This window comes from Anolis sagrei, chromosome 3 (genome assembly GCF_037176765.1).
Source record: "Anolis sagrei isolate rAnoSag1 chromosome 3, rAnoSag1.mat, whole genome shotgun sequence".
In the NCBI taxonomy this organism is placed as follows: Eukaryota; Metazoa; Chordata; class Lepidosauria; order Squamata; family Dactyloidae; genus Anolis; species Anolis sagrei.
The window spans coordinates 30,900,337-30,912,307 of record NC_090023.1 but is presented as its reverse complement, the minus strand read 5'-3'; the positions used below and the strand labels follow the sequence as shown (position 1 = coordinate 30,912,307).

Sequence of the window (11,971 nt, the reverse complement as noted above, 5' to 3'; positions counted from 1 at the left end):
GTACCCAGGGTGAGGGCTACTTAAAGAATTTTGATTCCAGGTGTTTATTTTCAGCAATAAAGGTGAGTTTCCAAACTTCAACACAAAAATTCAATCTGTTCCTTGCAACCATCAGCTTTTCTAGCCAATTTAATTTAGGGAGGAGGGAAGTCATTGTGGTACTGCTTTCTTGATTCAGAAATCATTGTCAATCTAATGCAAAACTGAGTCAACCAGATCCCAGTTTACGTTCTACACAGTTCTGGATCGGAGTTCACTCTGTCCGCATTTATTCCAAAAACTCCCCACTTTGAAACCGAAATAAAGTACTTTATCTCCAGAAGATATAGGTTTGAAGACACTACTACAAGTGTGAGTTCTCTAGAAAGGACTTTATTTTGTTCATACATATTATGCCATGAATTCATATGGAATTGGCTCCAGAAGCTCTGGCTCTTTGCCGCCGGTCCTCACAAAATGTGCTTCTCTTGGTTGAGCAGGCTATAGAAGTAAAGAGAAAAAGGAAAGAAAATGAAAACAAAATGGTGAGTCACAACAGCAATCCAAGTTCTCAGGTTTCTGCAACATTGAAAAATCAAGACTTCCCTGCATCTCTGTGTGTTTTACAATTGCATATATCTTTCCTGAACACTGTGTTTCCACTGCTGAGATACAATCTCAGAAATTAATCCTGTAATACTTCACATACTTGTGAATTTATAGCACTTCTCTCCTGGCAATATTTTAACTGGCAATTCTATTTCTTCACTGTTATAAATAGCATTACTGTTGTTAGCCTTTTGAAACCCAGTTTGGTTTTGCCATCTGAGAACAGAATAACACCTTTAACCTAAGAAAACATTTAAATATTTTTAACCTAAGAAAACATAGCAGAATAATCATTTTCCTTGTATGATGGACAGAAAGGACACGATCAAAGCCCTGGAAATGGGCTAATGAGAACCAAAAGGCTAAAGTGAAACCAAGACAAACCTGAATAATGAGGAAAAGCCTTTCCTGTTGTTTTTTCTTTCTATGAAAGAACTATTTACAGTATTTCACAAATGCATCAACCTGCCATTTTTCTCTTGCCACAAACTTAATTGCTTCCCTTTTTACTACAGCAATGTAAGAGATTCACTTTTTAAAAAACTTTTTAAAGTAGTACCAACAAATAAGCATGTGCATTCAGGCCAAAAGGCATGCCATTTTCAGATCCATTTCTACCTGACCCATCATTTCATTTACTAGAAAGTTACCCGAAAGGGGAGGGGTGTTTTCTGTTTCTTCTGGCAGAGATTCAGCCATTGGTTACAATGGGAAACTTTAAAACAGTGATTCTCAACCTGTGGGTCCCTAGATGTTTTGGCCTTCAACTCCCAGAAATCCTAACAGCTGGTAATCTGGCTGGGATTTCCGGAAGTCGTAGGCCAAAACACCTGGGAACGAACCCACAGGTTGAGAACCACTGCTTTAAAGGCTCAATGCTCAGCCATTTTAAGGCCTATCTGCATAAAACCTACCTGAGTTGTATACCATTTACAACTGCAGGCCCGCCAAGTTTCAAAACAATTCACTAATGTACTATTTTTTAAAGAATTATTTTAAATTTTAACCATACATTTGGGAACTGTAGTCAGAGGGTCTCCATTCTCAGCCAATCAGAACAAGGACACCATCAGGCTTTTGACTAGCCGAGAGAGATGCAGAAAAACTTCAACTCCCATCATGCTGCAAAAGGAACTGTAAATGGCCACTCTATGCTAGTGCCACTGGGAAAGCAAGTTCCCAGGGCCCCCTATGGTGGAGGAGGTAACTTTTCAAGAAACACAATGGAAGCTTCTTCTGCCAGGGAGAGGAAAAAGACGATGCAGATCCCCCACCTCAGGTATTTTGTGGACTTAACTCTTTCCGAAAATGTCATCTCTTAAAAATCTGTTTCACTAGTCTTTTCATCTCTCTTCCTCTTTCTGTTTTCAAAAATTAAATGAAAATGGGCCTCTGAAAACTACAATTTTTTTTGTTAACGGTGATTTGAGCCCAAGTCTACTAACAAATGGTTTCTTAAACAAGATATCTACTCTGGCCACATCACATATATTACCTGGCGTTTGAGTTCAAACCAAGTGCCCTTTTCCTTTGCTTCCTTCTTCTTCCTTTCATTTTCCTTCACGCGCTGCAAGAAGCTATCTCGGCTCTTTGAGTGCTTGATGTGCTCAATGCGTACATTTATTCTCTTGGCAAGAATTTTGCCCCTAGAAAGAAGACACGGACAATGACTGCCAGGTTTGCGGTTTGGAAGGCAATTCCACCAGTCAGGAATTTAATAATGGAGATCAAGTTACTACATTATGGCTGGTTTGTTACCCACAAGAATGAATGCAAATACCATCACGATTTTTAGATAAACCTTAGATGCTTTAGAAACAGATACAGATTTTACTGAACCGTTCAAATGCCTGTTTCCTCTGACAGGATCCAAACCAGTTAAATATAATCTGGCTGGGTTTTAAAAGGATATTCTTTCTACCCCACCTGAATGGCCAATGGAGACAACAGCTGTCTAATTGGCAAAGTGAAGTGGGAGACAGAACCACATCAAAGTAATACAGCCACAAGGCTGAGTAGTGAAAATAGACTTACTTAACCTTCTTGTTCACAATAATGCCCACAGCATGTTGAGTAATGTTATATACTCTTCCTGTCTTCCCATGGTAGCATTTGTGTGGCATGCCTTTCTGAACTGTGCCCATGCCCTGTTAATACAAAATCATTACAAATGATAATCGTTATAGATGACCATGGATCAATGTCCTACGTATGACAAAATATTTAATTAATAATAATAAAAACACTTTATTTATATTCCCCCCCATCTCCCCAGGGGGACTCAGGACACACTCCAAACATAAAAGTCAAACATTCGATGCTCAAACACAACAATACACCCATAATAATGAAATTATGCCTTAATAACTAAAATTAAATAAAAAACACAACCTGTTATATCAGACATAAGACAAAACATCAAACATTGAACAGAAGCATCAATTTCCCACTTCTTTGGGGCAAATAGATTAATCATTAAGGGAATTAAGTTATTATTAAGTGGCAAATATTTGGGAAAATACTGGAAACCACACATTAACGAATAAATGTCACATAGATTTTAACTTTTGTATTTGCCGAATTTTAAATATTTTTTTCTGTTGTAAGTTGTCACGAGTCTCACGAAAGTGGGATAATAATGTTACAATAACATTGTGATTTGCAATCCTTCAATGTAGTCATACTTGTTATCAAAACTCTTGAAAAAGAAGCACCTTAGGTTGTTGTAGGTTTTTTCAGGCTATATGGCCATGGTCTAGAGGCATTCTCTCCTGACGTTTCGCCTGCATCTATGGCAAGCATCCTCAGAGGTAGTGAGGTCTGTTGGAAGCACCTTTTTACAGTCTCTTTATGATCCCAACCTTCCTTGACTTCTATCCAAATGGCAAGGTTTTTTTTATAGGATTACCAATTTTGGGAAGATAATAAAGAAGAGCTGGAGAAAAACAGACTTTTGGTGCCAGCTGCAGCATGTCTTCTGTAAACAATGCAGCAGACCCAGCTCCAGCAGACCTCTGAGGAAGCCTGCCATAGATGCAGGCGAAACGTCAGGAGAAATGCCTCTAGAACATGGCCATATAGCCCGAAAAAACCCACAAGAACTGAGTGATTCCGGCCATGAAACTGAGTGATTCCGGCCATGAAAGCCTTCGACAATACAATGCAGTAAAAGCTTGAGCTGGCAAACAGTGGGATTCTTCTCTAGCGAATCCCGCTGCAGCTATGTGTTCCTGCCTACAACAGGCAAGGTTAACTGCAGACTGCAGCTTTCCCCAGAAAGAGCAAAACTGAGAGAAAAGAGGAAAACAGATTTGCCTGCCTTATCTGCAATCCCACCCTTCATAGTAAAGCTTATCTTGGTTTGTATAGCTCGTTTTAACTACAATTTTATTGCTGTGCTTCATTGATTACTGCACTTTGATTGAGGTGTTTTATGTTGATCCTTGTTATGTTTTTATTTTATGCTATTTGGTGGTGTTTTACTGATTCTGGTTAATTTTTGTTGTATTTGATATGTTCTGTGATGAACTACTGTTGCCTTGTAAGCCGTCCCAAGTCCCTTTTGGGAGATGGAGCGGGATACAAATAGGTATTATTTGAAACAGAACAAGATGAGTCCACAGCAGACAAGATCACTCTTCTGGTTGTTGTATTGGTTCACACGCCGGACACTTCCCAAGTGTCTAGGACTGTGTGATGTATCAGCGAATAATGCGTGCAGATTACAGTAAGGTGGCCTTCTGCACCTGGCAGATGGTAATTTTGTCAGCGCCGATTGTGTTTACGTGCAGGCCAAGGTCTTTAGGCACTGCACCCAGTGTGCTGATCACCACTGGGACCACCTTGACTGGCTTGTGCCAGTCTTTGCATTATTATTATTATTATTATTATTATTATTATTATTATTATTATCTGGCCTACTTTTTCATTTCACATAAGCATGTTGTTTTAGAAGAAAAACTGCTGAAAGATGTACAATTACTCCTTTTTGTGATGCGGAGATCTAGCTCAAAAATGTTCATGTGTTTTCTGCCTATAGTACCAAATTTTCTGCTGAAAAATATAGGAACACATTTACTTTGCAGAGTTATACCTATATGTATTTGCTGGCCTAGTTTCAGACCAAAACTAGGCCAAGCTATCTGCTTGAGTAAAACTCTCCAAAAGGACAAGTATAATTGGCATGACCTAGTAAGTCACAATTGTTACTAACCTTCATCTTAAAGGACTCCAGCAATCAAATAAAATTAAGTATGCCAGTGAGTCAGATCACATCTCTGGTTTGCTTTCAGTGCCGGTGAAATTATTTGATCACTTTGCAAAAGCAATCATAAGAGACAATCATCATCAAGCCCCAGAGTGTAAATAGCCAAAGCTATTTAGTAAGATAGTGCTCTTAAAGGTAATAGAACTGAATATTCCCAATAAGGCTTTGTATCAGCCAGTGTGTTGTACATTTAAAAATAGCATCTCCTAATAAGTTGCTATGATACTACAAAACATTTCACTAAAACATTTTTCAAGAACTCATTCTATATTACAATTTTTGCAAGCATGTCACCATCTGCATATGGTCGGATTAACTTAAAAGGCCACACAGCCTTTCCTTCACTCATTTTTCAACATTTGTTGTATGGTAATTAACAGCAAATAAAAGGTTTCTATGCACGCTATAGAACCCACGCTCAATTAAAGATGTCCCCCTATCAAATGGTACAAAACTTCAATTGCATGACAGTTTTAGTTCAACAGCATTTTTAAGGTAGATACCTTGATGTCAACAATATCACCCTTCTTATAGATGCGCATGTAGGTTGCAAGCGGGACAACACCTATGGAAAAGATGCAATATGACACATGTTTATTCGAATAAGGTTTTGTAGGTTTAAATACAATGTATTGAATGCAATTCATGACCTGTTTAAGGCAATCCATACACATTCTGGTAGTAAAGACTGACTTACAAGCTACAGCACAGTGATGTCATGGACACTGTGTAGAAAATATTGTTTTATATTATGGTAGTGTGATTTTGAGAGCCAGTATTGTGTAGCGGTTTGAGCACTGGACTATGACTATTAGAGACCAGGGTTTGAATCCCTGCTCACTGGGTGCAACACACTGGGTGACTTTGGGCAGATCATACTCTCTCAACCTCAGAGGAAAGCAAAGACAAACATCCTCCAAACAAATTCTGCCACAGGGTTGCCATAAGTCAAAAATGACATGAAGGCACAAAACTAAGTTTGGTTTATTGTGTGTTGGCGAATAGAAGTACTCAGGTAAGAAGTTGGAAGGGGGAGGGGAGAATGAAATGTTGGGAGGCAATGGTGACAGTGGTAACAGTGGAAAAAAAAAGAGTTCCAAACATGTGCGGTGGAAGTGGAGTAAAGGGAAAGCCTTCACTCTTGGTGACAGCAGCGGGACTGTGGAAGTCTTTGCACATGGCAGCAGCGGAGATTCGGGAAGAAACTTACATCTGGTGGAAAAAGTGATGGAACAAGGGACAAAGGTCCCACAGCCATCCACTGTCGTATAAAAGTGGCTTTCAATTCTGTTCAGACTCAAGCTAAAATGGAAGCAACAATTTATTTGTTCCAAATTCAGACATAACAGAACACTCAACAAAAGGGAATATTGATTAAAATAACTTATTTATGATAGTATGGCCCCTTCTACACTGCCATATAATCCAGATTATTAATACAGATATTTCATGTTATTTACTATGAACTAGATTAGGAGTCTACACTACCATGTGATCCAGTTCAAAGCAGATCATCTGGATTTTATATGGCAGTGTAGAAGGGGCCTTAGAATTAAAACAACCCTTCAGCAGTCACTCAAATTTATCCAAGTAGAATATTAACCGATGCCTGGATCAGCAGAAGGCAACAACGTAATAACCAGATTAAATGCTTTGAAAACATTACCTACCATGTTTGCGGAAAGGTCTTGAGAACATGTAACGCGTCCCCCTCCTCTTCCCCTTTGTGTTCGTCATCTTGACTGATTACTGCAAGAGATTAAAAATCCGCAGCTACATTAACTTAATGGTCCATAATGTGGAAACACACCTTTTACAGACTTAAGGCCTTTCCAGATAGGCCTTTTATCCAAGGATCTGATCCCATGTTTTCTATTTATCCCAAATTATCTGACAGTGTGGACTCATATAATCCACTTGAAAACAGAAAATCTGGGATCAGATCCTAGGATATAGGTCCTATCTGGAAGGACCCTTACTGCATCTCTATCTAAAGGTTGAGTACAACACTTTCTTTCCACTTTGCACACAACTGAAAGAAATAAATATATGAAAAGAAATGCAGCAAGTATTGCTGACATTTATTTACACCACATTTTCCCCCCAAATTAAAAAAAGAGATCTTAGAAAATCCATCTAGTACTAACCTGTACCAGATATATTTCTAAAACAAACAGCACGCTCTTGCATTATAACCTCCTTAGGAGACATCAGAGGGCTACATGCCACCAAACACACACACACACACACACACACACACACACACACACACAAACCTTTCACATACACTCAAACATGCCCAGGTGGATGGGAGGCATATTTCCAAAATTTCTAGTTTTCTGTAGGTTATTTCAGACCTCAGACAAGTCTTTTATAAATCAGGATGTGATTTCAACATCAATTTATTTTAGAAAAATTGAATCTCCTGAGCATAAAACTGCCCATGTGAGGGGAAAATATGGTGAAATTGCCTCCTTCAGCTCCTAGAATATGTTGAAAAGCATTTGGAAGCAAAATAATACTAATAATAATCATGTTAGGAGAGTGGGAGGAGTGCACTTTGCCTACCACAACTGTACAGTTTCGGTGCTAGATTTTGGGACTGGCAATTCCTGAAGTTATCAGGATATACTTCAAACAATATTTCTTGTTGAGAGAAAAACATTTTACATTTAAAGGCATTTTCTTCTTTAAAATAAGATATAAAGTAAAGGAAAGGCACTGTTAATTGCTACCACTTTAGCAAATTAGGTGATAGGTTTCGATTTGCAAAAACAGACAGCAGCACATGTAATCTGCATGATGCCAACCATTACATTTTCAATGCTGTTCTTCACCCTAAATGAGCTGAATATATTGTATTTTTTAAATTTTAAGACACCCCAGGTTGTAAAATGCATACTAATTTCAGTATCACAAACTGGAAAAAAAAGCTTTATTATAGATTTAAAAGCACCAGTGATTCTAAGACACGCCCTGTTTTTAGATATGTTTTATTGGGGGTGGGGGAGCACATTTAGAATTGAAGTAATACGTACAGTTTATTCCCTTACACATATATGCATGTGTACATACATATATAGATGTATATATACATCATATCACTAGTCTATCTAGCATGGTATTAACTCCTGCTCCATATGGTTTTCAACTGTCAAGTCCCAAAAGGCCAGTAGTTTTCAACCTGTGAGTCCCCAGGTAGGTTGGCCCACAACTCCCAGAAATCCCAGCCAGTTTACCAATTGTTAGTATTTCTGGGAGTTGAAGGCCAAAACAACTGCAATAGGCCTATCCAGCATAGCAATTGATGAATAATCATGAAGTTTTAGCCCCATAACTAGAATACTAAACTTTCTTTAAAACTGAATAGCGTAGGTTTAACAATCATATGGATCCCAACTCTGTATAGATATGGCAGGGACAGAATACAGGGTATTTTGCATGCAAAGCATGTGCTCCACCACTAACATATTTGAATACAAACTAATATAATTGAATGAGAGATGGCCAGGTGAAGAAAAATTGTAAATCTCTGGGAATGTTTCCCAAAACATCTGGGGGGAAAAAGGTCATGGGGTGCATCTCTACTGCAAAGGGAATGCAGCTTGACACTGATGTAACCACCATGGCTCAATACTATGGATTCATGGGAGTTGTAATATAAGGCTTTTAGCCTCCTCTGCCCAAGAAGTTGATTCCTCACCAGTGAAGGAGGGGCAGGGGGCAGTTCCATCTTGTCTCCTGCATATGTCATCAGTTGGGGACCCCTCTCCCCAGCACCAACTGCTGCTCTGGGCCAGAGTGAAGAGAGGGGGCCAGGGGACAGTTCCACCTTGTTTGCTGTGCTATGCTAATAATATAATATAATATAATATAATATAATACAATATAATACAATTAATAATATGACATTATAATTAAATATTTTATATTACAGGCAATATTACTAATAATATTACAACATAATGGTATAGTACAATATAGTAATATATAATACTGATATTGTACTATCCTATAATATATTGTATGTTTATACTTATTTACTGTATTTATACCCTGCTCTTCTCAACCCCGAAGGGGACTGGCAACACCGAAGGGCAAAGAGCGGCTTACAGATTATGGCAACATTCAATGCCACATCATCCAACAAATAATAAATATAACATATCAAATTATAAAACAACTAAAACATATAAATGCAATAAAACATATTTAAAATAAGTTTTAACACAGCAGATGTTCCATGGAGAACAAGCCCTATGAGGAGCAGCTTAAGGAGCTGGGCATGTTTAGCCTGAAGAAGAGAAGGCTGAGAGGAGATATGATAGCCATGTATAAATATGTGAGAGGAAGCCACAGGGAGAAGGGAGCAAGCTTGCTTTCTGCTTCCCTGGAGACTAGGACGTGGAACAATGGCTTCAAACTACAAGAGAGGAGATTCCATCTGAACATGAGGAAGAACTTCCTGACTGTGAGAGCCGTTCAGCAGTGGAACTCTCTGCCCCGGAGTGTGGTGGAGGCTCCTTCTTTGGAAGCTTTTAAACAGAGGCTGGATGGCCATCTGTCAGGGGTGATTTGAATGCAATATTCCTGCTTCTTGGCAGGGGGTTGGACTGGATGGCCCAGGAGGTCTCTTCCAACTCTGATTCTATGATCAGGGGAAGAATGAGATGCCAAACTGGGGTGGCAGTGTTCACTCAAGAGAGGGCTCAGGTGAATCAAGGGCCATGGCTGGAAGAATCATAGAATCAAAGAGTTGGAAGAGACCTCATTGGGGGGGGGGGGTGAGATCAAACTGTGGGAACGACTTTAAAAGAGAAGGTTTTAAAGAAGAAGAAGAAGGAAGAATAGAAAGCTGTGGCCTCCATCACGAGAGATGCCTAAGGGTGCATCTACACCACAGAACTAATGCAGAATTAATGCAGTTTGACACCATGGCAATTAAAGTGCATTATTTCTACAGTATAGATCAGGAATAAGCCAACTTGGGCCCTCCAAGTGTTTTGGACTTCGACTCCCATCATTCCTAACAGCCTCAGGCCCTTTCCTTTCCCCCCTCAGCCGCTTAAGCGGCTGAGGGGGGAAAGGAAGGGGCCTGAGGCTGTTAGGAATGGTGGGAGTCGAAATCCAAAACACTTGGGGGCCCGAGCTGACCCATGCCTGGTGTAAATATACCCTAAGCCTCCAAGGAAGGCCCTGGATCGCTCCCATCCCTTTGACTTCCGACCCAAACCAACGCGGCCTGCCTGCCTGACTCCCAGAATCGCTTTCCTCGCGTGGCCTCCCGCTTTCAACCACCGCTTCCAACCACCGGTGAAGGCCTCGCCTCCTTCACAGCAGCGCTTTCCTTCTTCCCCACTACCAGCCAGAGCACGGATCCTCCCAAAATTCCCACTTTAACCGAGGCTCAGACCCCAAAAGGAGAGCAGCCCACCTTCCCGTGTACCTGCAAAATGGCGTCCGCAGGCCAAAAGAAAGAGGGAGGGGCTTCGCAAGCCTTCCGCTCCTTCCGGCCACTGCGGGTCCTTGGCACGGTTATCGTCGTCTACAAAAGTGCCTGACTGGAAAAAACCGAATTAATCTTTTAATAACAGATTTTTGTCTTTACAATTAGAACCCACGACGAAAAGAACGATGTCCCAATTGTATAAATCCAGTATTGAAGCAGGCAATTGTATAGACAGGCTTTGAAGGAGGACCCCTATGACGCAAAAGTGGGCGGGGCTTAGAAGAACATTGGGTGTTGTGCCTTCCCACGTGGATGTGTCTGAGTGTCTCTACTATAGAATTGACGCAGCTGCCATGCCTCAAGGCTAGGAGATCCTGGGATCTGTATTTTGGTGAAGCAGCAGCTCTCTTTGGCAGTCAAGGCTAAACAAAACTGCGGTTCCCATGATTCCATAGCACTGAGCCATTGCGCACTGCCCTTGCGCTGTGCTACTCTGCTGCTGAGTATGCATGCCCAGTGTGGAACACATCTCACCACACTAAAACAGTGGATGTGGCTCTTAATGAGACATGCCGCATTATCACGGGGTGTCTGTGCCCTACACCACTGGAGAAATTACACTGTTTAGCTGGTATTGCACCACCTGACATCCGTCGGGAAGTAGCAGCCAATAGTGAAAGGACCAAAGCAGAGACATCTCCAGCTCATCCCCTGTTTGGGTATCAGCCAGCACGTCAACGGCTTAAATCTAGAAATAGTTTTCTAAGATCTACAGAGACACTCGCTGGAACACCTCAGCAAGCGAGAGTCCAAAAGTGGCAGGCTCAAACCCAGAACCTCAACCAATGGCTGATACCAAATGAGAGACTCCACCCTGGGCACACAGAGGACTGGGCGACTTGGAAGACACACAGAGGACTGCGCGACTTGGAAGGCGCTGAACAGACTGCGCTCTGGCACCACAAGATGCAGAGCCAACCTTCAGAAATGGGGCTACAAAGTGGAATCCTCCACATGCGAGTGTGGAGAAGAGCAAACCACTGACCACCTGCTGCAATGCACCCTGAGCCCTGCCACATGCACAATGGAGGACCTTCTTGCAGCAACACCAGAAGCACTCCAAGTGGCCAGATACTGGTCAAAGGACATTTAATCAACTACCAAACTCACAAATTTTGTATTTTGTCTGTTTGTTTGCTTTGTTCTGTTAGAAATGTAATATAATTGACTGGTTGCCCTGACACGACAAATAAATAACTGAGCCATGGCAGTTCAAGTGCTATCAAACTGCATTAATTCTACAGTGGAGATGTATCCTGTGTTGTACAGGTTGTCTCCCTTATCTGAAATTCTTGGGACTCAAACTGCTTTGGATTTTTTCAGCTTTTTGGAATATTTGTACTTGCATATATATATATATATATATATATATATATATATATAGTCATGTCAGGAGCGACTTGAGAAACTGCAAGTCGCTTCTGGTGTGAGAGAATTGGCCGTCTGCAAGGACGTTGCCCAGGGGACGCCCAGATGATTTGATGTTTTTATCATCCTTGTGGGAGGCTTCTCTCATGTCCCCGTATGAGGAGTTTGAGCTGATAGAGGGAGCTCATCCGCCTCTCCCCGTATTCGAATCTGTGACCTGTCGGTCTTGAGTCCTGCTG

At 40.9% G+C, this 11,971-nt stretch overlaps 1 protein-coding gene and 2 non-coding genes across 4 annotated transcripts; all 3 read right to left on the bottom strand.

Annotated features, from left to right (window-relative positions):
* Positions 1–352: 352 nt before the first annotated feature.
* Positions 353–10,387, bottom strand: RPL21 (ribosomal protein L21). Of its 2 annotated transcripts, none has more exons than XM_060770901.2 (6): positions 10,302–10,387; positions 6,526–6,604; positions 5,359–5,420; positions 2,623–2,735; positions 2,084–2,234; positions 353–480 (listed from the first exon to the last, which is right to left on the bottom strand). In XM_060770901.2, exons 2-6 carry the CDS (start codon positions 6,590–6,592, stop codon positions 391–393), a joined length of 483 nt encoding a protein of 160 aa, XP_060626884.1. In that variant the 5' UTR covers positions 6,593–6,604; positions 10,302–10,387; the 3' UTR covers positions 353–390. The 2 variants fall into 2 exon arrangements, with proteins under 2 accessions (XP_060626884.1, XP_060626883.1); XM_060770900.2 differs by having other exon boundaries at positions 10,290–10,378.
* LOC132772452 (small nucleolar RNA SNORA27) lies at positions 2,437–2,568 on the bottom strand. Its single transcript, XR_009631186.1, has one exon. It is a non-coding gene; the product is annotated as a small nucleolar RNA SNORA27 (small nucleolar RNA).
* LOC132772443 (small nucleolar RNA SNORD102) lies at positions 4,872–4,942 on the bottom strand. Its single transcript, XR_009631177.1, has one exon. It is a non-coding gene; the product is annotated as a small nucleolar RNA SNORD102 (small nucleolar RNA).
* Positions 10,388–11,971: the final 1,584 nt, after the last annotated feature.